Source organism: Aricia agestis, chromosome 20 (genome assembly GCF_905147365.1).
Source record: "Aricia agestis chromosome 20, ilAriAges1.1, whole genome shotgun sequence".
Classification (NCBI taxonomy): domain Eukaryota; kingdom Metazoa; phylum Arthropoda; class Insecta; order Lepidoptera; family Lycaenidae; genus Aricia; species Aricia agestis.
In genome coordinates, this window is record NC_056425.1 from 2,203,596 (window position 1) to 2,228,585 (window position 24,990).

General features: G+C 35.3%; 2 protein-coding genes across 8 annotated transcripts; one reads left to right on the forward strand and one right to left on the reverse strand.

Annotated features, from left to right (window-relative positions):
• Nucleotides 1–108: 108 nt before the first annotated feature.
• On the reverse strand, nucleotides 109–7,318 carry LOC121737256 (leucine-rich repeat-containing protein 15-like). The gene is made up of 3 exons (XM_042128877.1): nucleotides 7,246–7,318; nucleotides 5,259–5,311; nucleotides 109–2,418 (listed from the first exon to the last, which is right to left on the reverse strand). The coding sequence occupies exons 2-3, from the start codon at nucleotides 5,266–5,268 to the stop codon at nucleotides 341–343; spliced, it is 2,088 nt and encodes a 695-aa protein (XP_041984811.1). The 5' UTR covers nucleotides 5,269–5,311; nucleotides 7,246–7,318; the 3' UTR covers nucleotides 109–340.
• Nucleotides 7,319–10,355: 3,037 nt separating this feature from the next.
• LOC121737243 (chaoptin-like) lies at nucleotides 10,356–24,299 on the forward strand. 7 transcript variants are annotated; one of them, XM_042128858.1, is made up of 5 exons: nucleotides 10,356–10,422; nucleotides 10,689–10,737; nucleotides 12,717–12,968; nucleotides 21,155–23,539; nucleotides 23,751–23,763. In XM_042128858.1, exons 2-5 carry the CDS (start codon nucleotides 10,704–10,706, stop codon nucleotides 23,753–23,755), a joined length of 2,676 nt encoding a protein of 891 aa, XP_041984792.1. In that variant the 5' UTR covers nucleotides 10,356–10,422; nucleotides 10,689–10,703; the 3' UTR covers nucleotides 23,756–23,763. The 7 variants fall into 7 exon arrangements, with proteins under 7 accessions (XP_041984792.1, XP_041984787.1, XP_041984788.1 ...); XM_042128853.1 differs by having other exon boundaries at nucleotides 21,155–24,299; XM_042128854.1 differs by lacking the exon at nucleotides 12,717–12,968 and adding an exon at nucleotides 20,423–20,475 and having other exon boundaries at nucleotides 20,903–24,299.
• The last annotated feature ends 691 nt before the right edge of the window (nucleotides 24,300–24,990 follow it).

Consider the following 24,990-nt stretch of genomic DNA (forward strand, 5'->3'; position numbering starts at 1 on the left):
CGTTGATTTTATTAGTTACTTATTGGGACTTACTAATACTGTTATTGGATACCCGTAAGTTATTGTAAAGCAAAAAAAAAAAATAGGGAGACAAGTTAAACAATTATAAAAGTAATTAAATTTTATTAATGACATAAAACTGGGACAGTTTAACTTATATCTAATGCTTATAATTAAAATCAAAATTTAGATCTCATACATAACATAGCTGTTTTTAAAACAGCTAAAATGTCAAAATCAGGTTTAAAGTAATATAATTAAAAAGAATTAATCGACGAAATAAAAAAAAGAACTTAAGATAAACTACTACTAAATTACATCAGTAAAAATGATTCTTGTATTACTTCAGAATCCTTTTCATGTAACCACTCTGCTCTTTGAGGACCTCTAGAATCTTCTGGGTCATCACAAGCAGACGATCATCACTCATAACATACTTTGAGCTGGGATCTACAATCTTTTGGTCCAGCTGCGAGCAAGGAATGTCTAAAATTGAATTCCTCGTTGTCGGTTTCCTCAGCGCCATAGGTCTCATTTTTGAGTATCCATTTTGATAGTCCTGCAGAGCCTTCGCCAACCAATCACAAGAATAATCATTGTCATCCAAATATACCATCAAATCATGCTTATGCGTAAGCCAAGTGTTGTGGTCCAAGTAGTTGAGATGGTTACTCCTCAATGATAGGATCTCCAAAGATTGCAAATCCAGAAGATATTTTGAGTCAAGATGGTCTATGTTATTAAACGAAAGGTCCAAAAATTTCAAAGAAGTAAGCCCATTGAATGTTCCATACTTGATTTCTCTTATTCTGTTCCGAGATAGCCTCAAGTTGTTCAAAAACGGCAGTTTCTGGAACGACGAGGGCTCGATCACTTGAATTATATTTGCACTCAAATCCAAAAAGATCAGCGATTCAGGCAGCTGCACCGAGTTCTCGTCTAGTTCCTGGATGTAATTCTGACTTAAATTGAGATGCAACAGATGGTACTGGCTGTTCAATTGAACCTGGTACAACTCGGTGATGTTGTTGCAGCTGAGTATCAAATCAGTCAGCCCATAGGCTTCGTCTTTTGGTACCTTTAGCGTAGTTAAGCCGTTGTTGGATAGATCCAGCACACCCCCTTGAGTATGGAATGTTAATCTTAGTCTGTCGATGTTTTCTATGGCATTATTAGTTAGATTCAGTCTTCTCAGCTGCGTGCTTTCTCCTAGGGGTTCATCGGGGAACTCGTCCATGTTATTGTGCGACAAGTCCAAGCTTTGTAGGCTACGCATCAGCGCGAAACTTTCGTAATGTATTCTCGTCAAATGGTTGCAACTCAAATTGAGGTAGGTGATGTACTGCAAGTGTTCAGCGTTAACGATAAACGTCAATAGTTTGTTGGCCGAAACGTCGAGCGCAGTCAAATGTGATATAGCTTGGAAAGCGTTGTACTCGATATTGCTAATAGAATTCTTCGACAAATCGACATGCACGTCCACGCGGTTTTTCAGAATATTTCTTACGGGACGAGACAATTTAGTCGGATACTCCAACGTCGTGTTTGGTACGGAAACTATATTGTTGTCGGACAGTAGTATCCTACAAATCGAATGGTCATCCAAATGATCCCAATGTCTGGAGAGCACGGCCGGCTCGAATTGAGCTATTTTATTTCGCGAGATGTCCAACGTTTCCAAATCGTTGATCGTCGCTATAGAATATTCGTTTAAGTTATCGATTTCGTTGTTAGCCAAGTAAAGATGTTTCAGATGTCTAGTGTAGTTAAATGCACTGCCTATTTGCGATATCCTATTGTTGTTCAGCTTAAGAGTTACGAGGTCGGTCAAGTTTGCGAACGGTTCATCGCTGAGGTCGGAGATGGCGTTGTAGGAGAGATCGAGCTCGGTGAGCCTCGATAGATCTTCGAAGGTATCCCTTCTAAGATTGTCAATTTTATTGTAGGACAAGATCAACGTTTTTAGCCTCGTGGGTGAGGATTCGAACTGGAATACTCCTTCCAGGTCGGTCAACGAATTGTGGGATAGAGAGATACTCTGTATAATGTTGAGGTATCGAAAGGGGCTGCCCGTTATTCGGTGGATTCTGCTGTGGATTACCTTCAAGTGCCTCAGTTGAAACATGTTTTGTACGAACGACATGTTCGTTTCGGACCAGTCCCCGAAGACTGTCAGGGAGGTAACAGCCTGTAGAACCTCCGGGTTGGCGTGAGTATCCAGGGTCTCCTCGGCTTCGTCCACGGTGATGTGGATGGTTGTGTTGTAGTTGCTGGACCCGAGGCAGTAGGGCTCCAGTCGGAAGTTGTTCAGGGCGCGGCTGCATTTGATCTTGTACGAGCAGTGACCCAGAAAGGTTATGTCCTTTGTAGGGCAGTACCCGTAAGCTGCAGGCAGCGTCAACGCGATCAATAGTATCACTGAAAATGAGAAAATAAGTATTTAGTAACTACATATTTATATTATCGCGTAACAAATAAATGGATAAAGCAATGGAGTATTACTGCCATGCTTTTCCAGTCCAGTGAAATGTCAGCTACAGGCTTGCTACAGGTCAGAAAGGCATAGGCCAATATTATATTTTAAATGTTTAAGTAACTTTCTCTCTATACCTACCTATAGTACCTACCTATATTTAATTAAGTACTGTATACATACATACTGCATACAATACACATACATACGTAGATAATAAATTTGGTAAACACGTTATCTTTCCTTTTGTCAGGTGAAACAGAAGACATAAAAATATTATACTGGACATTTATACAGTATGTAACAAAACTAAGTGATAATATTTTAGGGTGTGTATGTACTTTTGTATGGGAAAATCCATGACGTTTGGGCGCTTGCCCATACAAATCACGAAAAACCTAAAGTATTATCACTTTCTTTGGTTACATGACGACCTCTGTGGCACAGTAAGTGGTGGGCGAGTTGGTAGCTCAAGCCGGGGGTCGCGGGTTCGAATCCCGCCGACGGAACAAAAAGTTTTCAATGTTCCTGGGTCTTGGATGTGTATTATATATATTATGTAATCTTAAATATAAAGTATATACATAATATATAATATATTTAATACTTTTATACTATACATGTATAGTATAAAATATTTCCGTTGTCTGGTACTCGTAACACAAGTCCTTCAGGTACTTAGCATGGGGCCAGACTGACGTGGTGTGAAGCGTGCATAGGTATTATTATTATTGTTATCCTGTATAGATTGGCAACCAAAATCAATGGCATGAAAGTTGTCTTAAATACTTACAGAGTAAGAGCCTGCAATAGTTAGACCTGCCTCCGTTTACCTGTTTGTGGTCTTTAGAGTCTAAATACACTAGACCGAAGTTACGCGGCGTAAATTCCGCATGATTACGCCCGCAATGTATTTTAAATTACCGATGACACACTATTCCGTCGCGTTCCGTCCGTTATTTCGTAGGCGTTTGACATTGCGGACGTAATCATGCGGAATTTACGCCGCGTAACTTCGGCCTAATGTGTTTAGAAGAACGACCAGCAACTGTGGAGTTTCGGTCGCAATTACTTTAGGAGGTATCCAGTTCTGAAGGTCTACCTGACCTTCCAGAAAGAGTTGAGTTTTACTCTTAGAATGTCTACTCTTAGAATGTCTACTCTTAGAATGTCTACTCTTAGAATGTCATCTTACGCATACGTGGGAGAGCCATGCTTTGGCACGAATGGGCCGGCTCGACCGGAGAAATACCCACGTTATCACAGAAAACCGGCGTGAAACAGCGCTTGCGCTGTGTTTCGCCGAGTGAGTGAGTTTACCGGAGGCCCAATCCCCTACCCCATTCCCTTCCCTACCCTCACCTATTCCCTTCCCATCCCTACCCTCCCCTATTACCCTATTCCCTCTTAAAAGGCCGGCAACGCACCTGCAGCTCTTCTGATGCTGCGAGTGTCCATGGGCGAAGCAAGTTGCTTTCCATCAGGTGACCCGTTTGCTCGTTTGCCCCCTTATTTCATAAAAAAAGGTATCCAGTTCTGAAGGTCTACTTGACCTTCCAGAAAGAGTAAAGCTCAATAATTTCATAGCTTATGAAATTTAAATCTACTCTTAGAATGTCGTCTTCCAGTGCCGGATATTTTTGGCTTTTTTATGGATTGTTTCACCACTTTCTGATAAAGTGCCAAATAGGCTATTCATAACTTTTTTGACAGATTCTCCATACTTCATCTGTCAAGTTAAGTGGTGGATAGCCTATCAGGAAGTGGTGAAACAGGCCCTTAAAGTACTTATTAGACTTTGAGGGTGTCTAGCAGTGTGTGAGTGGGAAGCAACTGTCAAATATGTCCGGCACTGGAAGACCAGATTCCTTCAGTTACCGCAAAGAATACACCTAAGCTATGAAATTGATTTACTCTTTCTGGAAGGTCAGAACGAGACCTTCAGAACCGGACTACGTCTGGGACTTTTTTTTCCTTCACCATATTATGAGCGTCCATATTATGTACTTGAGATCAGAAAATGTCTCATTGGTATACACTACACGCCTCCACCCGAGATCGAACCTGCGCCCGCCACGAGTGCCAACCAAATATCTACCCATTATAGGCCACGGACGCTCTTACCCTAGATGCATGTTAATAATATATCTGTCGCAGCTGACTGGTTTAAATAGCCGTTCAATCAAACAGCTAGCCCTTTGACTGAACAACGCCATTCAATCACACGACTATACGTCGTCTAGCCGACTTGTTGATTATCCATACTATATACTTATTATAATACTAAAAATGCGAAAGTGTGTCTGTCTGTCTGTCCGTCTGTCCGTCTGTTCATCTGTCTGACTGTCTGTCTGACCTCATCACACCTAAACCGCAGAACCGATTTTGCTGGTTATGGGGATACTTCGAGTCCCGGGAAAGGACATAGGATACTTTTTATCCCGGAAAAACGTACGGTTCCCGCGCGATAAACGAATTTTGGCGCAACAGAGTTGCGGGCGTCATCTAGTACAGTATAAAAATAATGATATTCTATGTTACTAACGTAACTAGATTGGAAGTTTACGATAGCAACGCGTTGCCACTTCGAAGATGCCTGCAGGCATATCTCACATACATAATGACATAACGAATATATGACTTGACATTGTCTTTTGGACAAAAAAGTGGTTATGCATTTCTGAGAATCTTTTGTAAGACATTGCTACTCTAGTATTTTAGAAACTCATTGTATAAAAATAATTAGATTAAAACACTAAAAACTGTTTTTTTTTATTTGACTTACCAATATTCATTTTACTGCATTGACCTCCGTCCTTTTATTGAGAAAATCGCACCCTGAAAGGTAATAAAATAAGTTTTTATTAGCACGTACAAGTAAGTCATTAGTTTTTTAGGGAACGTTGAGATGAGAGTTACTCATACATAATCGATGACGGATTAACCCTTAATCAAATTAAGCAATTGCCTAGGGCATCACGTCTGAGGGGGCACCAGATGAAATACAGAAAACATCCGTCCTTAGGGCATCACGTCTCACGTCTCCAAAAACCTGTAACCTGGTTTTAGGTGGTAAAAGTTTCAAGACCGATTCTAGTTTACATACGGTTAGGGGGGGGGGGTATAGTTCACAGTCATGGATTGCTTAGGGCATCAAGTAATCTTACGGCCGTTCCCAATATTTAATCTATCTCTGGTTTTGCCCTACTAGAGATAGGAATAGCTCAGATTAGACATAAAATATTTTATGTCAATTGTGAGCTATTCCTATCTCTAGTAGGGCAAAACCAGAGATAGATCGAATATTGGGAACAGCCGTTAATCCGTCACTGTACATAATATAAGATTAATTTTGAAATTGAGTACGAATTTCTTTTTCTGCCTGAGTCAACTGCATAAAAAAATTTAGTTAATAAGTCCATATTATACCTATACAAAAAATATTTAAAGTTGATTTTTTACAACCCTAAAAGGAATCCATTACTAATATTGTAAGCGAAATTGTATCTATCTGTCTGTCTGTCTGTCTGACTTCTTCACGGCCAAACTGCTGAGCCGATTTTGCAGAAAATTGGGTTAGGGGTACTTAAAACAGGATATGACTAAGACGTGAGTGAAAGAACCAGATAACTAACATTTTAAAAGGGCAATTACTCATTTTTCCCCTTATACTTAATTTGAACAACCCTTGTAACTTATCTACTTCATCATCTGGCTAATATATCTGGCTACACATACAATGCACATTTTTTTAAAATCATTAAAAGTTGCAAAGCCTCTATTTATGCAAAAAACGTAATTTTTCCACAAATGGAGGCAAGACTCTTTTCTCTATGGACTGTAATTGTCTATGGACTGTAATTGTCTGCAATAAACGTATTTTATTTTTATTTATTTATTTATTTTTCTCCTATTGGTCACAGCGCGATATTATGATATAGCTTTAAGCCCTTCTCGATAAACGGAATATTTAATTCAAAATATTTCGTATCACCTAACTCCTACATCTTCTCACCGTAAAAGCCTTCCCATGACTTTCACCAATATTTCAAGACTATTAGCGAAATGCTTCAGACGTTCTGAGTTTTGCAGGCGAGAAAAAAAAATATGTAAGCACTAGCTGTCCCGGCAAATGTTGTTTTGCTATATAAAGTATTTTGCCCATATTATTTTATTGAAGACGTGACTAAATGAGTGTAACTCTTTTACGTGGGAGAGCCATACTTCGGCACGAATGGTCCGGCTCGACCGGAGAAATACCACGTTCTCACAGAAAACCGGAGTGAAACAGCGCTTGCGTTGTGTTTCGCCGAGTGAGTGAGTTTACCGGAGGCCCAATCCCCTACCCTATTCCCTTCCCTACAATCCCCTATTCCCTTCCCTTCCCTACCCTCCCGTATTACTTAAAAGGCCAGCAACGCACTTGCAGCTCTTCTGATGCTGCAAGTGTCCATGGGCGACGGAAGTTGCTTTCCATCAGGTGACCCATTTACTCGTTAGCCCCCTTATTTCATAAAAAAAAGTACGGAACCATGGCAATTGGATACGTCCATCGCTATCCCGTCACGCAAATAATGGTCGGCGGCAGTCTCGACTTGTAATAATTTACTATTATTTAAATTTATTCAACAAATATAAAATTTGTGAACATCAGTAAAGCCATTTTGGAGGAGTACGGTAACTAATTGTGACACGAGAAAATCCATTTTTATATATACATAGATTATTTTTTTTTAATACATGTTATAGTAATAATAATGAAATGGACTTACCGATAATATTCCCTAACGTTAGGTGCTAGTGTCACTGGCTCCAAAGTCCGTTTGAAGGTGGGTTAAGAACATGAAACCTGCGAATTTTGCTGAATCTGCCAGAGCATAGGTATTCGTCAAAGAATAATTTACAGATGCGACAAATTATATTTATAAGCATGCGGTTGTTATACCTACCTATCTGCTTAAGTACCAATAATATTGCTAGATGACGCCCGCAACTCCGTTGCGCCAAAATTAGTTTATCGCGCTGGAACCGTACATTTTTCCGGGACAAAAAGTATCCTTTATCCTTTACTGAAACTTAAAGTATATCCATACCAAATTTTAGCAAAATCGGTTCAGCCGTTTGGGCGTGAAGAGGTAACAGACAGACAGACACACTTTCGCATTTATAATATGTATGAATATTAGTATGGATGTTTCTTCTTTTAGCGCTAAACGAATAATAAAAACTAAGGAATCGTAACTCCCATACTATTACCGTTCTAAATTTGGTTCCTTTTGATCTGTCATGTAACGTCAGCCTAGTACCGCTCAAGGTCACCTAAATTTTGCAAATGTATTGAAATGTGTACCTAAGGTACACTTTTTTGACAAGTATTGTGGAGCATGTTTTTTGACGGAGTTACTTTTCCTTAGTTTTTATTATTCGTAGGCTTAACCGATATCAATTAAATTTGGTGTGCACTTAATAGTTTCCAGCCTGAAAAACGTACGTATTGTACGTTACGTCTGAATTCTAGCTATGGTGGTTCTGGAGACAGCCAGGAGATAAACAGACAGACAGACGGACAGACAACGAAGTCTTAGTAATAGGGTCTTCATCCTTTGGGTACGGAACTCTAAAAATGTTCATCGCGCCTTAGTTTTAAGCCTCGATCCGGCGACAGTACTGTCATATTCGCCTATTATAATTATATTCCTATATCTCGTAGAGGTAGTAGGTATAATACGCTCTGTCACAGAGACTTAATCTTTTATTCTTGTTATTGCGTCGTTATATTTGTCGCTATCATTTATCTGCCTCTGCAGTATGGTATGTATATAATGTATATCAATTTAAATATGAAGTAAGGTAGAGACTGGGGTGGTAGATAAGTGTTTTGCTATGGACTTTATTATCGTTTTCTAACATCCTATAATATGTACTCGATCCGGGATGAAAAAATAATAAAAACTAAAAATTGAGATGGACATTTAGGGAAAAAATGCTAATATAAGTAGTTGCTAACATTCGTAATAATGTGGTTAATTTTAAATTATTAATAATCAACTAACGGATATTGATAATTACAATGTAATTACTGAGTAACAATTGTTATTTATACATATTAAATGTGTTACAGTTTCAGATATAATCAAGTACAGGGTGTTTCGTTTACAGCATGGTGAACGTTTACAACAAAAACTATTTAACTCTTTAATAAACGCCTAAACGTCATGGGCAATTCTGGCCAGTACACTGAATGATATTTAAGAAAATACTTTATAAATTATAATATTATGATAAGACTAGTTTTTATTATTCGTAGGATAAGACTTATTTGGACCATGAATGTTGCTTCAATCGTAGTCCGTCTTATATTTCGCACTAGGTATATGAGTGCTTACCTCAGAACAGGAAAATTACCGACATCTTCCAATAAATTACAGTTCTCCCAAATTAATAATGCGCATGGAAATCTTCGCTAACGGTCGTAATCACGAAAACACCCGAATCTATGAAACGTAAGAGCCCCAAACCTTGCACCTTGTTCAAAGGAAATAGAAGTAAATAAGTATCATATAGCCGGTGGCTGTCCGCTGTCGCTGTCTCACCGGTAAGCCATCGCGGCGTTACCATGGTAACGTCCAAGCAAAGTCAGGCGCGGCGCCTTTACGTCGCTGCAAAGCGCTGTTTTTCTTAAAGTTAAGTTTAAAACAGCGCTTGCACCGACGTCTTCCGACGCTCGGAAAATACGATCGTTGCCGAAAAATTACGAAATTTTCTATGCGCATTATCACTTTGGGAGCACTGCCCCCCTAGACAAGTGGCAAAACGCTAAGGCTACAAAATGTATGGATTTGACATTAGTATTCGCTAGCGAAACGATGACTTATGTCAAATCGCATACATTTTGTAGCGTTTTGCCACTTGTCTAGGGGGGCAGTAATTTTTATGAAGAGCGGTAACCTGACCAAAATATGACCTACGTCATATTATGCCAATTCAAAGCTAATCGTAATTGGTTGATAGATTTTAACATAGCGCAACCAAATTACGTAGGTCTCCATCTGCCTATGAATCAACTTCTCTGATACCTATAACTGCTTAGTATATTTTCTGTGTCAGCTTTCTTCAGCAAAAACAATGTTTTAGCAAGAACTAGATTTAATTAACTGGGTTCTCTCGTTAAGTGTTTTAAGTGTAAGGAAAAGGGTAAAGGGGCTGGTTACATCCATACTAATCTTATATCTATCTATCTGTCTGTTACTTCTTTACGTCCAAACTACAAAACCGATTTTGCTGACATTTTTGGTGTGGAGAAACTTTGAGTCCCGAGAAGTGGCATTGGATACCCTGAATAATTTACGGTTCTCGCGCGATAAACGAAGTCATCTAAATCTCTATATAATATTGTAAAGCTGTAGAGTTTGTTTGTTTGAAAGCGCTAACCTTAGGAACTACAGATCCGGTTTTCCGATTTCCGGTCCAATTTGAAAAAATTTTTCAGTGTAGCTCATTTATCGAGGAAGGCTATAGGTTATATTTTATCACGCTAAGACTAATAGGAGCGAAGAAACAGAGGAAAATGTGGCAAAAAACGGGGATAATTTTTTGAACGGGCTTATCACGCGACTACTGGAGATATTTTTATGTTATTAGTAAGTAGACCACGTGAAGGCTAATATAGGCACGTATAGGCTAATTTTTGTGGGCTAATTTGTCTGTAAAATTCCTAATTTACGCAGTAAAGCTGCGCGAAGCGTCTAGTTTTATTTATACTAATTCTAGTTCTAAAATAAGTACTAGTTTCAAAAATTAACACTCTGTAATGTTTTATCATGTCATGAATGAGTAGCATTATTTATCTTTGTGGATCCCTAAATAATTCATGTAATGAATGATGTTTATAGCACAACTGGACACCGTATTGAACGGTTGTAAGTTAGATACAGCATAAAATTGACGACGTAAGTGTTGCTTGGCTCAGTTACTTGTACATTATAGTAAGCTGTTAGAGAAATTTCTAGATTTTTAAATATATCAAATGTAACGAAACAAAGTGTTGAATACTTTAGGGGGTTTATATTATGTCCCTTGAATAGAGTTCTCTGTGAAAGTAGCAGTGCTGAAAGAGTTTGGACGTGAAGAACATACTGCATAGAGTCAAACAGATAGATACAGACAGACAAATCTTATTGTAATAATAACATTATTATTGTGTTTGTTTTTTCAGATCTCGGAAGATAAAATGAAAAATCCGAATTTCATACTTATCAGCTTAGGTAAGTTTGGCTACAGATTTTATAACTTTTATTCAATAACCTTCGATCACATATAATATTATGTGATCGAAATGAATAACATAATATTATTTGCATTAAAATTGTTGTATTTCTAATTTTCAAAAGCTAGTAGTACTTCTTGAAATCTTACATAACGCTAGCGAACCTGACAGACGTTGTCCTGCAGCGCTACCTAAGTGCATACAAAAAAATATTCTAATCGGTCTAGCCGCTTAGGAGTTCAGTGACATACTCACACACCTGTAGAGTTATAAATATAATACTACAAGATGACGCCCCCAACTCCGTTGCGCCAAAACTTGTTTATTGTGAGGGAACCGTACATTTCTAAGGGATAAAAAGTATCCTATGTCCTTTCCCGGAACGGAAAACTGTACGGTTCTCGTGCGATAATTAACCGTCTTCCAAAAAGGAGGAGGTTATATTATGTTCGGCTGTGGATATTTTTTATTTTATTTTTATTTGTGTATGTTCAACGATTACTCCGCCGTTTGTGAACCGATTTTCAAAATTTTTATTTTGTTGTATTAGGTTTCACTCCAATTTGGTACCATGTTCACAAAAGTGGGGATCTGACGATGGGATCCATGAGTAATCGAGGGAACTCCTCAAAATTTATATGGAAACATAATATGGTGATTTTGATTTTATGAGAAGCATCCTAAGCATATGCTACCAAAACGCAAAATTTTGCACCAAGGTATACTATGGTTCCGAAGATACTAAGAGAACTCCGGATTCCTTATAGATACAAGTTTGGGTATTTAGGCGCTGTTTTAAGAACTGAAAGCATATGCTACTATGCAATTTGCAAATAATATTCATCATGATCATCATCATCATTACCACATCAGTGTCACCAATGTCACATGGTTGTTTGGTGTACTGGATTATGGATACAATATTTAAATTCAGTGTAAACTCCATGTAACGTCACTCTATTTAACGACGAACTCTCTAGCACGTGTTCACTTTGATTTTTTTTAGGTTGGGTTGCACCAGAGGCGTGGTTAAAGTTAAAGTTATGGTTATAGTTAAGGCTAAATTTAACTTTAACTTTGACCAGAGAAATTGACAGATGACAGCTGGTCCAACAAGGTTAAAAATGAAGGTGGGCGGGGGCGCTGTTGGTAAAGGAGAACTGTCAAAAATGGCGTTTTTGTATGATGACAGCGTTAGTTCCTTTTTCGCCACGTGCATTTAAAACCTTGTCGAGCTATGTCGAGAAGACGCCATATTTAACCATAACCATAGGGTTATGGTTAAATATGGCGTCTTGATGGCATCCATTTTTAACTTTAACCAAAGATTTGACATTTTGCATTGTAGTTAAAGTTATTGTTAAACTAACTTTAACCCAACCTTAATGTATTGTTTAAAATTATCTACCTACCTGATATTTGTGAGTATGACTCTTAACAAATTATAATAAGATACGTAGAATATTATACGCGATAGTTTACTAGGTAACTAAAAAGAGTGAAATTATTATTTTTAACAAAAAATTAAAACCGACTTCCAAGGTAAAAACAATAATAACATCCTTACAATATAGTCGGTGCCAGTTTCAAAAGTTTCAAATATTCTGTCAGAGAAATCTTCAGAGATTCAGCTATATCTGGTACCGACTTCAAAATGATGAAGATTGAGTACAGATATAGTAGGTTTAGCCGAATTCGGAAAAAGGCACTATTAGATAAGCAAATTATTTAATACTTTTTAGTTCATATTGTAAGGATGTTATTATTGTTTTTACCTTGGAAGTCGGTTATAATTTTTTGTTAAAAATAATAATTGAATTATGGCGCTAATGAGTTATAGGCGTCATCGAGTTTTTTTATAAAATAATCAAATTAGCTTGAAGCTTCGCCTATATTTTATTTAGTACCGTACTCTTCTGTGATCAATCTGTGTTTGGTGACGCGTTTGGTTTGACTTACATACTAATGTTGTTTTAGGACTCATGCTGATCATGGGATGTGGAGGTGCGGCCGGAGAAATAAAAGGAGGGTTCGAAAGGCAGGTCGACTTATTTCCAAGTAGACGTGGTTGCAAACTTGTCAGAGAAAGCTGTATATATCGTGCGTATTGCACAGATGTGATTGAAATTGACTATCAATCAACATACATAAATAATAATTATAATGAATGTGAATTTGTAATACACAATCTCGGAGAGGCTTTTCTGCCAATAAATATTTCGTACAGAGGTGTCAATCCAAAACCTTTTAGAAACAATTATGAGTATGACGCAGATGATTATGATGGTCGATATCAGCTTAGAAGTCCTAATGTCTTTGTACAGTCTGCAGATTTCAGCAACAATGGCAATCTTTATATAATGCCTGATATAAAAGATTTAATTAATTTAAAAACATTGAATATGTCCCATAATGCACTAACTATAGCCACTCTATCAAGTTCCGAGAATCCTATTTCACTGCAGGAAATAGACTTTTCATTTAATGGTATTGAAATTATAGATGTTGGAACGGAAGAACATCCTTACAAAGAGCTACAAGTGTTAAATTTTTCGTACAATAATTTGACAATTATACCAGAAGCAATTTTTTACCATTTTACAAAATTAAAGAAATTAGATATATCGCATAATTCTATCACTACTATTAGCTCTATGGCATTTTTTGGATTAAAACAAATGTTGGTATTAAATTTAGCTAACAACTATATCACAAGTCTCAGCCAATCACTTGCTAAACTGTATACGCTGAAAGAACTTTATCTTCAAGAAAATAATATCTCCGTCATACAATATAGTGACATAAATTCATTACAATCACTAAATACTGTTGATTTGAGTTCCAACAACATTGAATCTATAGAACAGGGTGTTTTTAATAATATGTCACAGCTTAATTTTCTTAATTTAAAAAATAATCACTTGCAATCATTAGAAATAAATATGTTTTCCAATTGTAATAAATTAGAAAACGTCGATTTGTCAGAAAATAGAATAACAAAACTGCCGATATACCTATTCAAAAACAAAAATATGTCACACTTTTCTATAGCAGAGAATAACATAGAAGGAAGTTTAGTAAAAGGAATGTTTGAAGGATTAAAATATGTTGAAAAATTAGACCTCAGTTTTCAAAGGATAACATCAGTAGATGATGTCTGCTTCCTTGGTGTAGATAACATTAAGGAATTATTACTAAATAATAATCAAATATCGATGCTTAAAAAACATTCGTTTAAACTATTAACACAACTTATCCGATTAGATCTTTCACACAATTTTATTTATAACTTTACTCTTAATACAGAGGACTTATTAAACCTTGAGTATCTTTCTTTGTGTCACAATGAAATAACTCACATAGAGAAGATTCAACTTCAGTTTTTAAATAAGTTAGAGTTTTTAGATGTATCGGGTAATAAAATAATCGATATCGAACCTAATTCGTTTAGTCAGCTGCCGTACCTGAAGATTTTACTTATAAGCAATAATCACCTTGAAGGAAGTCTATCACAGAATACTTTCAATGGCTTACAAGCTGTGCCCGAACTGGATCTATCGTATAGCTTCTTAACAGCTATAAGTAACGGGTCATTTAATGGGATGGAACATCTTCGCAGAATTAACATTTCGCATTGTTCTATATATGACGTAAGTTACAACGCATTCATAAATACTGGTAATCTAGATACTCTTGACTTATCGTATAATAAATTGACTCACTTCAATATAAATACGACAGATATTAAAATGCTTACAACTTTAATTTTACGAGCTAATGTAATTAAAGATCTACAATATAATTTGTTTGATGAAATGATTCAGTTACAAACGTTAGATCTATCTCGTAATAGCTTATTTACTTTAGGTGAATATATATTTAAAGCCCTCAGTAACTTAGAGTTTTTAGATGTATCAAACAACTGTAATTTTACCATAGGGTTTGAGATTATTAAGCCTCTCCATAAGTTAAAAACACTACAATTATCTGGCACAAAAGTAAACATAACATTCGAAAGTCAAAATAACTCGTTATTGGAAGAATTGGTAATGTCCAATGCAGGAATAAAAAAGTTAACAAATTTGAATTTGATAAACCTTTTTCAATTGTCTCAATTAGTGTTAAGCCACAACGAAATATCTGATTTAGCAGGAAGTATTGCAAATATGAGCAATTTACATACCCTTGATTTGAGCTTTAATAAGATTAAAAGTTTGCAACCTATTTCATTTATAGGATGTAGTAATTTAAACGTGCTTAATATATCACATAACTCAATTGCCAATATAAACTACGGTGCCTTCGACGGATTGTCGGCATTGAATGTACTAGATGTATCGTATAATTTACTAGAGAACTTGGAAGATGAAAAATTTTATCAAATGCACTCTCTTAAAAAGCTGATTGTTGATAACAATAAAATTTCGTATGTCACTGTTGAACAGTTTTTAGGAACGAGGCTTCAAATATTAAGCATAGGCGGTAATCCTTTACCATGCAAAATTTTAATCAAACTCAAACATGGCAAAGGCTTTTACCCGTTCCAAATAACTGCCATGGTACATGACAAAAGCAGTGAGCATAATTATTATGGAGTTTCATGTGTGGATAGCAATAGTAAAGTGTATAATACAGATTATAAAAATGATAATAATTTTGAAAATGATGGAGATATACAAATTTTAACAGATATAAGAAATATTTTGAGAGATCTAACTATGAATACTGTTAAACATGATGACTTTGAATCTATAAGTACGATATTGAACAATAGTCAAAATAGCTCAAACCGAGATGAATTAAAAAACATAGTGACGATCTTACGTAGCTTAAGTAATAAAACTTTAGAAAGAGAAGAAATTAAAATAAAAAACGATCAAATTATACAGGAGTCAGAAAAAACGAATTCACTTCTCGAAAGAATTTTGAAAGTAATCGTCGCACAAAATTATGTCGCAACTCCTTTGCCTTTAAACAACACATCCAACAATACTCATGTACTCAATCAGTATTTGAAAGATTTAAAAGAGCTCGAAAACAATTTTGTTTTGGAGAAAGAGAGAATGGTTTCGGAGTTGGATGATAAAATTTCAGTGCTGATAAAGAAAATTGAGTCCAAAACGGATAGTAACAGTAAAAGTCCGAATTTCACAGAAGTATGTACTGGCTTTATACTGTTGATATTAGTTTGTTGTGTTGGGTTTTATGTCTACAGGTCTCAGCTAATATCTGTCGGTCAAAGATCATTGAGCAGACGACAAATAACAGTAGACATGGATAATTCTAATCTTTAAAAAGACACGGTTACTTGCGGATTTTGGCAAGCGTACGATACGTCAACTGATACACTTCTTTATTAAAGTGTCATATTTATCCATACTTATATTATAAATGTGTCTGTCCGTCTGTTACCTCTTCACGCCCAAACCGCTAAACTGATTTTGCTGAAGTTTGGTCTGCAGAAACTTTGATTCCTGGGAAAGGACATTGGATATTTTTGATTAAATAATTATACACTTTCCTTGCACTTTTTCTTCCACTTTATTTTAATATATTTATTACAAAATTGTTAAATACACGACCGGTTTCGAAAAACTCATCATCAAGACAAGAAGATACACCAGTAGTGCTAGCACGGCGACCAGCGGAAATGCGAAAGTATGGACAAACTGTGGAAATAAACCTAAGGTGCCGTTCCTATCTTTTTTCGTTCCGAAAAATTCAATTAAAATGCCACCTTATGACACACTATAGTATATGTCATAATGTAGGATATTACCTATTTGAATTTTTAGAACTATTTTTAGAACTATAGTCTGTCATAAAGTGGCTTTTTAATCGAATTATTAGGAAATAAAAAAGATCGGAACGGCACCTTAAGTTTATCTCCACAGTTTCTGACTATAGTCTGTCATAAAGTGGCATTTTAATTGAATTTTTCGGAACGAAAAAAGATCGGAACGGCACCTTAGGTTTATTTCCACAGTTTGTCCATACTTTCGCATTTCCGCTGGTCGCCGTGCTAGCACTACAGGGGCTAGAGAAATGAAAAAAAAGTACGTGTAATATCTATAGCCTCAAGCCTATAACCGCAGAACGCGATAGAGACAACTGCAGAAAATCAACGATTCGTTGTCCCCTGATTCCTTCTCCAAAACTTAACCGATTTAAATACTTTTTTCATTAAAGATGAAAAAAAGGCTTGAGCTGTGTTCCTATGTTTTATTTTTTTTGTATAATCTAGCCAAATCTGTTTTCTGGATGTTTGAACACAGCGGAAAATCTAGCCATTTTTTTTGGGTTTTTGAATGTTCAAATCTTATTTAATAACTAAATTATGAAAAAAAAAGAAAGCAGGGACATTGTATTAGTGGCCGTAGATATTCAGGAAAAAATTATAACTCTACTAGCATTATCCAGAGAGGAAACAGGGGACAACGTTTGTATGGAACAAAGGGCGGTGTGGACTCCTCTTAATTTATTATAAATTAAATTATAAATGAATCCTGCAGTACACCTGATGATGATTTTTTCGAAACCGGTCGTGTATTTAACAATTTTGCAATAAACATATTAAAATAAAGTGGAATAAGTGCAAGGAAAGTGTATAATTATTTAATTGAAGATGAATTTCCACCTTGAAGTGACAGTACATTCAATATCATGGATATTTTTGTGTCAGGTTCCCACGCGATAAACGAACTCCTTTTATCAAGTGGAAACCGTACATTTTTCGAGCTAAAACGTATCCCGGAATTCAAAGTATCTCAATACCAGATTTCTGCAGAATCGGTTTAATAGTGGTTTGGCCGTAAAGGTAACTGACAGACTGACACACTTTCGTATTTATAATAGTATGGCTTGTATGTGCAATGAATAGTTAAATATATAAATAAACATTCCATAATAATAATGAATAATAATAATAAACTATGTCTATCTCTTCTCTCCGATTATCATAATATTATTAAACTTCATAATCATTACTTATGTGAGAGTTATGTCTATTAACAATCTACTAGTGTAAACATTCCATTTATAATGGTTTTTCTAATTATTAATGTTATAAAAGTAAATAAAAATGTTTTTCATATCTATAGTTCTTTATTTATTTAACCCCATGTCCTACTAGTCCATTCTAATATTATTATACATGCCTGTCTGTCTGTCTTTCTCTTACCTCTTCACACTCAAACTACAAAACTGATTTTGCTGAAATTTGGTATGGAGAAAACTTGGGGTCCTGGAAATGGACATTGGATACTTTTTATCGCGGAAAATGTACGCAACAAAAAAGTTTCGGAGCAACTCGTACAAAAAATTGTAAACTGACTTCCAACTCACAAAAAGTATTACTTAAATAATAATTGTTATGATTTGAATAGTGGCCTTTTTACAATTTTCCTAAAATCCAACAAATTCTCTACCTAATCTGCACACTTTTGAACGCGGTACCACCCAACATAATACACATATTATTATGTGTATCATTTGTCAAGGATTTTAGCAACTTTTTGGGGCTGACACCGACTTCAAAAGTCTGAAGATTGAGTAAAGAAATCGTTAAAATTTAGGAGAATTAAAAAAAAAATTACTTACTATTTAAATTTCTGGTTTCCAATTTTTTGTTTAATAAATAATATTTTTTCTCTTTTTAGTTATAACTTATAAGTAACCATAACTATGAACTACTTAGTACATAAGGGGGTTTCATTTCATTATGTGGATCTTTTAGACGAGATGTAACTCTTCCACAGCTTTTGAGCGCGTTCAGACATGCGCGTGTTCTGCGCGTGTTCTACTATAGCTAAAACACGCGCGCGGCACGCGCTGAACCCGCGCAGGACCTGCGCGTAGGCCGCGCGCGTGTTTTCCCATACGCTGTATAAAGTAGAACACGCGCAGAACACGCGCACGTCTGAACGCGCCCTTATACTAGTATGGGTCGCACATATCGCACAAAAAGTCTGTCGTCTGCGATCTCCCTTATGCTTACGTCTTTACCAAATACCGAAATTTTCCAGTGTCTATCTTTACAGTCTCAACTTGTGTCTATCTTTGTGTGTGTCTATTTTTAATTAACTTATAAAACTCAAATAGCGGTATATATTTGCAATTATTAGACTTTGCATCCAGGAGCACCTTCGCATGAAGACTCATTAATTTAACGAATGCTTAAGGTCCTTGAAAGGGGTGATAGACGTGCGAGTAAGTACGCGGACTTATAGCTCGACGATCTTAATCGCCTGTGTGTCACCTAAAAACCGCGTACTTAAAGATTGCCGCGCAAGTTCGCTAGCTTGGAATTTTTAATTTTACTCGTATAAGTATTGACATCGTTGCGAAGCTCGTCTCGGTCCGTACGTCTGGCAAGACTGCAAGCCGCGTGCCGCGTGCCGTGGGCCGCGAGCCGCGAGCCTGAGGACATGGCTCATAAGCCATTCTCGTGTGCCACCGACGTCAAGCCGAGTAAGTTCGCGAACTTAAAACCCGCGTGCTTTAAGTTCGTACGTCTATAAGACCATTGTCACTACACTTTCTAGGATTTCCTTTGGTACCTCACGGATCCCATTATGATATTTCTACTTTATTGGACATAACACTAAGTTTAAATAATATTACTTTAAAATATCAAAAAAAATTAAAGGCGGTTAATAAGTGGAACAGTAATAATCAAAGACGTCCGCTTCGACGAAAAGACTATGAGAAGTACCAATAATAGAGTCAAAGCGTGAAGATAGTGTAATGAAGGTGATGGCGACGATGATTCATGTAATTTACAGAGTGGCATGTGCTTGCAGTTCTTTAAACAACGCCGAAATCCCTAAACATGTATCTATAAGGAATTCAGAATTCTATAGGTACTTTCTGAACTAGGACAGACTTTGGTAGTAAATTCTTACTTTTGGTAGCATTTGCCTGAATTCGAAATAAACATAATATTATGTTTCCATATAAACGAAGAGTTCCCTCGATTTCTCTTGGATCCCATCATCATGTCACCACTTTTGTGAACATGGTACCCAATTCGATTTATACCCTATATAGCAAAGAGAGAACCTTGAAAATCGGACCATAAACGGCTGAGTAATCGTTGAACATACAAAAAATACATATTTCCAGACGAATATAGAACTCCTCGTTTTTGGAAGTCGCTTAAATTAATAGTAAATTGTAGCATAAAAACTTAACACTCTGTAATGTCTTATCATGTCATGAATGAGTAGCATTAATTATTATCTTTGTGGATGCCTAATAGACAATAGTTTATTTAGATGTAATGAATGTTGCTTATAGCGCAACTGGACACCGTTTTAAACGGTTGTGAGTTAGAGACATCATAAAATTGACTACGTGAGTGTTGCTCGGCTCAGTTACTTATAAGTTAGTCAGCTGTTTGAGAAATTTCTAGATTTATGAAGCGTAAAGAAATAAAGTGACAATACTTTAGGGTGTTTAAATTATGTACCTTGAATAGACTTCTCTGTGAAAGTAGTAGTGCTGAAAGAGTTTGTGCGTGAAGAAGTTACAGACAGACATATATACACTTTCGAATTTATAGTATTAGTAATCTTAAAAATTAAGTCTTAAGTGCGCGAGATGCTCTCAGTATCTCAAAAATATTATATTTATTAATTAGTACCAGACAAGTCTTATAGTAATTATTATTTTTGTTTTTTCAGATCTCGAAAGATAAATATAATGAGAAATCCGAATTTCATACTTCTCAGCATAGGTAAGTTTGGCTACAGATTTCATGACTTTTATTTTAGTGTATACATATTATACACGTGCTGTAGTAGATTTATAAATAAAACTAGCTATTTGACCGAGCTTTGCTCAGTATTCGATGAAAATGACATTTTCTAAAAATGATTCCTAGCCCCATCGATTTATCGCCCCTGAAACACCCTATATACTAAATTTCATGAAAATCGTTGGAGCCGATTCCGAGATTCCAATTATATATATACAAGAATTGCTCGTTTAAAGATATAAGATATATCGCGCGATAAATGAATTTTGGCAGTACTGAGTTAAAGGCGTCATCGAGCTTTTTTTAATAAAATATTTTGTCTCAGATATTTTATTTCATACTCTTCTATGATCAACCAGTGTATAGTGAAGCGTGAAGTGTGACTGACATACTAATGTTGTTTTAGGACTCATGCTGATCATGAGATTTGGAGGTGCGGCCGGAGAAATAAAAGGAGGGTTTGAAAGGCAGGACCACTTATTTCCAAGTAGACGTGGTTGCAAACTTGTCAGAGAAAGCTGTATATATCGTGCGTATTGCACAGATGTGTTTGATATTGACTATCAATCAACACACATAATGTATTATAATAATGAATGTGAATTTGTAATACACAATTTCGGAGATGTTTTTCTGCCAATTCATATTTTGTACAGAGGTGTCAATCCAAAACCTTTTAGAAGCAACGATCAGTATAGCCAAAATTATTATAATGGTCGACTTCAGCTTAGAAGTCCTAATGTTTTTGTACAGTCTGCAGATTTCAGCAATAATGGTTATCATTTTATGCCTAATATAGAAGATTTTATTAATTTGATAACATTAAATATGTCCCATAATGCGCTAACTGTAGCCACTCTGTCAAATTCTCAGAATTCTATTTCACTGCAGGAAATAGACTTTTCATTCAATAGTGTTGAAACTATAGATGTTCAATCGGAAGAACATCCTTACAAAGAGCTACAAGTGTTAAATTTATCGTACAATAATTTGACAATTATACCAGAAGCAATTTTTTACCATTTCACAAAATTAAGGAAATTAGATATATCCCATAATTCTATCACTACTATTAGCTCTATGGCATTTTTTGCATTAAAACAAATGTTAGTATTAAATTTAGCTAACAACCATATTACAAGTCTCAGCCAATCACTTGCTAAACTGTATACGCTGAAAGAACTTTATCTTCCAGAAAATAATATCTCCGTCATACAATATAGTGACATAAATTCATTACAATCACTAAATACTGTTGATTTGAGTTCCAACAACATTGAATCTATAGAACAGGGTGTTTTTAATAATATGTCACAGCTTAATTTCCTTAATTTAAAAAATAATCACTTGCAATCATTAGAAATAAATATGTTTTCCAATTGTAATAAATTAGAAAACGTCGATTTGTCAGAAAATAGAATAACAAAACTGCCGATATACCTTTTCAAAAACAATAACATATCGCACTTCTCTATAGCAGAGAATAACATCGAAGGAAGTTTAGTAAAAGGAATGTTTGAAGGATTAAAATATGTTGAAAAATTAGACCTCAGTTTTCAAAGGATAACATCAATAGATGATGAATGCTTCCTTGGTGTGGATAACATTAAAGAATTATTACTTAATAATAATCAGATCTCGACGCTTAAAAAATATTCATTTAAACTATTGACAAAACTTATCCGTTTAGATCTTTCACACAATTTTATTTATAATTTTACTCTAAACACAGAGGACTTACTAAACCTTGAGTATCTTTCTTTGTGTCGTAATGAAATAGCTCACATAGAGACGATTCAACTTCAGTTTTTAAAAAAGTTAGAGTTTTTAGATGTATCGGGAAATAAAATAATCGATATCGAACCTAATTCGTTTAGTCAGCTGCCGTACCTGAAGGTTTTACTTATTAGCAATAATCATCTGGAAGGAAGTCTATCACAGGATACTTTCAATGGCTTACAAGCTGTGCCCGAACTGGATCTATCGTATAGCTTCTTAACAGCTATAAGTAATGGGTCATTTAATGGGATGAGACATCTACGCAGTATTAATGTTTCGCATTGTTCTATATATAACATAAGTTACAACGCATTCATCAATACTGATAATCTAGATACTCTTGACTTATCGTATAATAAATTGACTCACTTCAATATAAACACAACAGATATAAAAATGCTTAAAACTTTAATTTTACGAGCTAATGTAATTCAAACTCTACAACATAATTTGTTTGATAAAATGGTCCAGCTACAAACGCTAGATCTATCTCGCAATAGTTTAGTTACTTTAGGTAAAGATGTATTTAACGGCCTCAGTAACTTAGAGTTTTTAGATGTATCAAACAACTGTAATTTAACCGTAGGGTTTGAGATTATAAAACCTCTCCAGAAATTAAAAGCACTTCAATTGTCTGGCACGAAAGTAAATATAACATTTGACAGTCAAAATAACTCGTTATTGAAAGAGTTGGTAATGTCCAACGCAGGTATAAAAAAGTTGACAAATTTGAATTTGATAAAACTTTTTCAATTGCCTCATTTAGTGTTAAGCCACAACGAAATATCTGATTTAGCAGGAAGTATTGCAAATTTGAGTTATTTACATACCCTTGATTTGAGCTTTAATAAGATTAAGAGTTTGCAACCTGGTTCATTTATAGGTTGTAGTAATTTAAATGTGCTTAATATATCACATAACTTAGTAGCGAACATAAACTACGGTGCCTTCTACGGATTGTCGACATTGAATGTACTAGATGTATCGTATAATTTACTTGAGAACTTGGAAGATGAAAAATTTTATCAAATGCACTCTCTTGAAAAGCTGATTGTTGATTACAATAAGATTTCGTATGTCACTGTTGAACAGTTTTTAGGAGCAAGGCTTAAAATATTAAGCATAGGCGGTAATCCTTTACCATGCAAAGCTTTAATCAAACTAAAACACGGTAATGACTCTTACCCGTTCCAAATAACTGCTATGGTACATGACAAAAGTAATGAGCATAATTATAATGGAGTTTCATGTGTGGATAGCAATAGTAAAGTATATAATACAGATTATAAAAAGGACAATAATATTGGAAATGACGGAGATATTCAAATTTTAACGGATATAAGAAATATTTTGAAAGATCTAACGATAAATAATGTTAAGCATGATGACTTCGAATCTTTAAGTAGCATCATAAACAAAGCTCAAAATAGTTCAACTCGAGATGAATTAAATAACATAGTGACGATCCTACGCAGCTTAAGTAATAAAACTCTGGAAAGAGAAGAAATAAAAATGAAAAATGATCGAAGTATACTCACACTTCTCGAAAAAATTTTGAAAGTAATCATCGCACAAAATTATGTCGCAACTCCTTTGCCTTTAAACAACACATCCAACAATACTGAATATTCGAAAGATTCTAAAGAGCTAGAAAACAACTTTGTTTTGGAAAAAGACAGAATGATTTCGGAGTTGGATGATAAAATTTCAGTGCTGATAAAGAAAATTGAGTCCAAAACGGATAGTAACAGTAAAAGTCCGATTTTCACAGAAGTGTGTACTGGCCTCATACTGACGATATTAGTTTGTCTTTGTTGTATTATTGGGTTTTATGTCTACAGGTTTCAGCTAATATCTGTAGGTCAAAGATCATCGAGCAGACGACAAATAACAGTAGACATGGATAATTCTAATCTCTAAAAAAACTAGTACTTAGTTGTTGTAAACTAGTTGCAACTGGTAGACTTCTTAATGTAACTGTCCTATTAATCCATACTTATAAACTAATATTATAAATTCGAAAGTGCCTGTCTGGTACCCATTTACGCCCAAACCACTTAACCGATTTTGGTCACCTGGGAACCGTACATTTTCGAGATAAAAAGTATCCTGGACCTCAAAGTAAAAGTATGGAGATACCATCAGCAGAATTATTGGTACAGCGTTTTGTCAAGGGGTAACAGATAGACACATTTTCGTATTTATAATAATATTAGTATGGATTTGTATACATTTTTATTATATGTTACCTTTAATGTGTGTAAACCAGTTAGACTGCAGATTAATAAGGTATTCTGCAGATTACCTGGGTGAGTCAGTTAAGGTGCAAACATTTTGAGTATTCCATTCTCAAACAGGTTCTTATTTGAATAAAACATGTTACTTAGTTGTAGAGAATTATGTAATATATTTTTTTGGACATGAACAAACGAATAATGCAATTAAATTTTTAGTAAAATGTTATGTTACTCCACTAATAAAATATAACAGATCGTATCAACTAGAAAAAAAAAAACAATCAAAACAAGATCAGTCTTTAGGTCAACAAGATTAAGTCAAAGTTTTTAGTACTTTTACGAAGAAAGATAATGCAAACTAACAGGTAAAGTGCAAATATAAGCTATTTTCATTAAAATTTCACACTTTAACGGATGGTTTCAGGGAATCTTCAGATTACCTAGGTAATGTGCACGTTAACGTATTCTGCATTCTAAC

What these genes read in the sequence shown, in the direction of transcription:
- LOC121737243 (XM_042128852.1), top strand. Translation starts at nt 10,704, where the DNA reads ATGAAAAATCCGAATTTCATACTTATCAGCTTAG. An exon ending in TTTCATACTTATCAGCTTAG is followed by an intron (nt 10,738 to 12,716) that starts GTAAGTTTGGCT and finishes ATGTTGTTTTAG; the next exon opens with GACTCATGCTGATCATGGGA.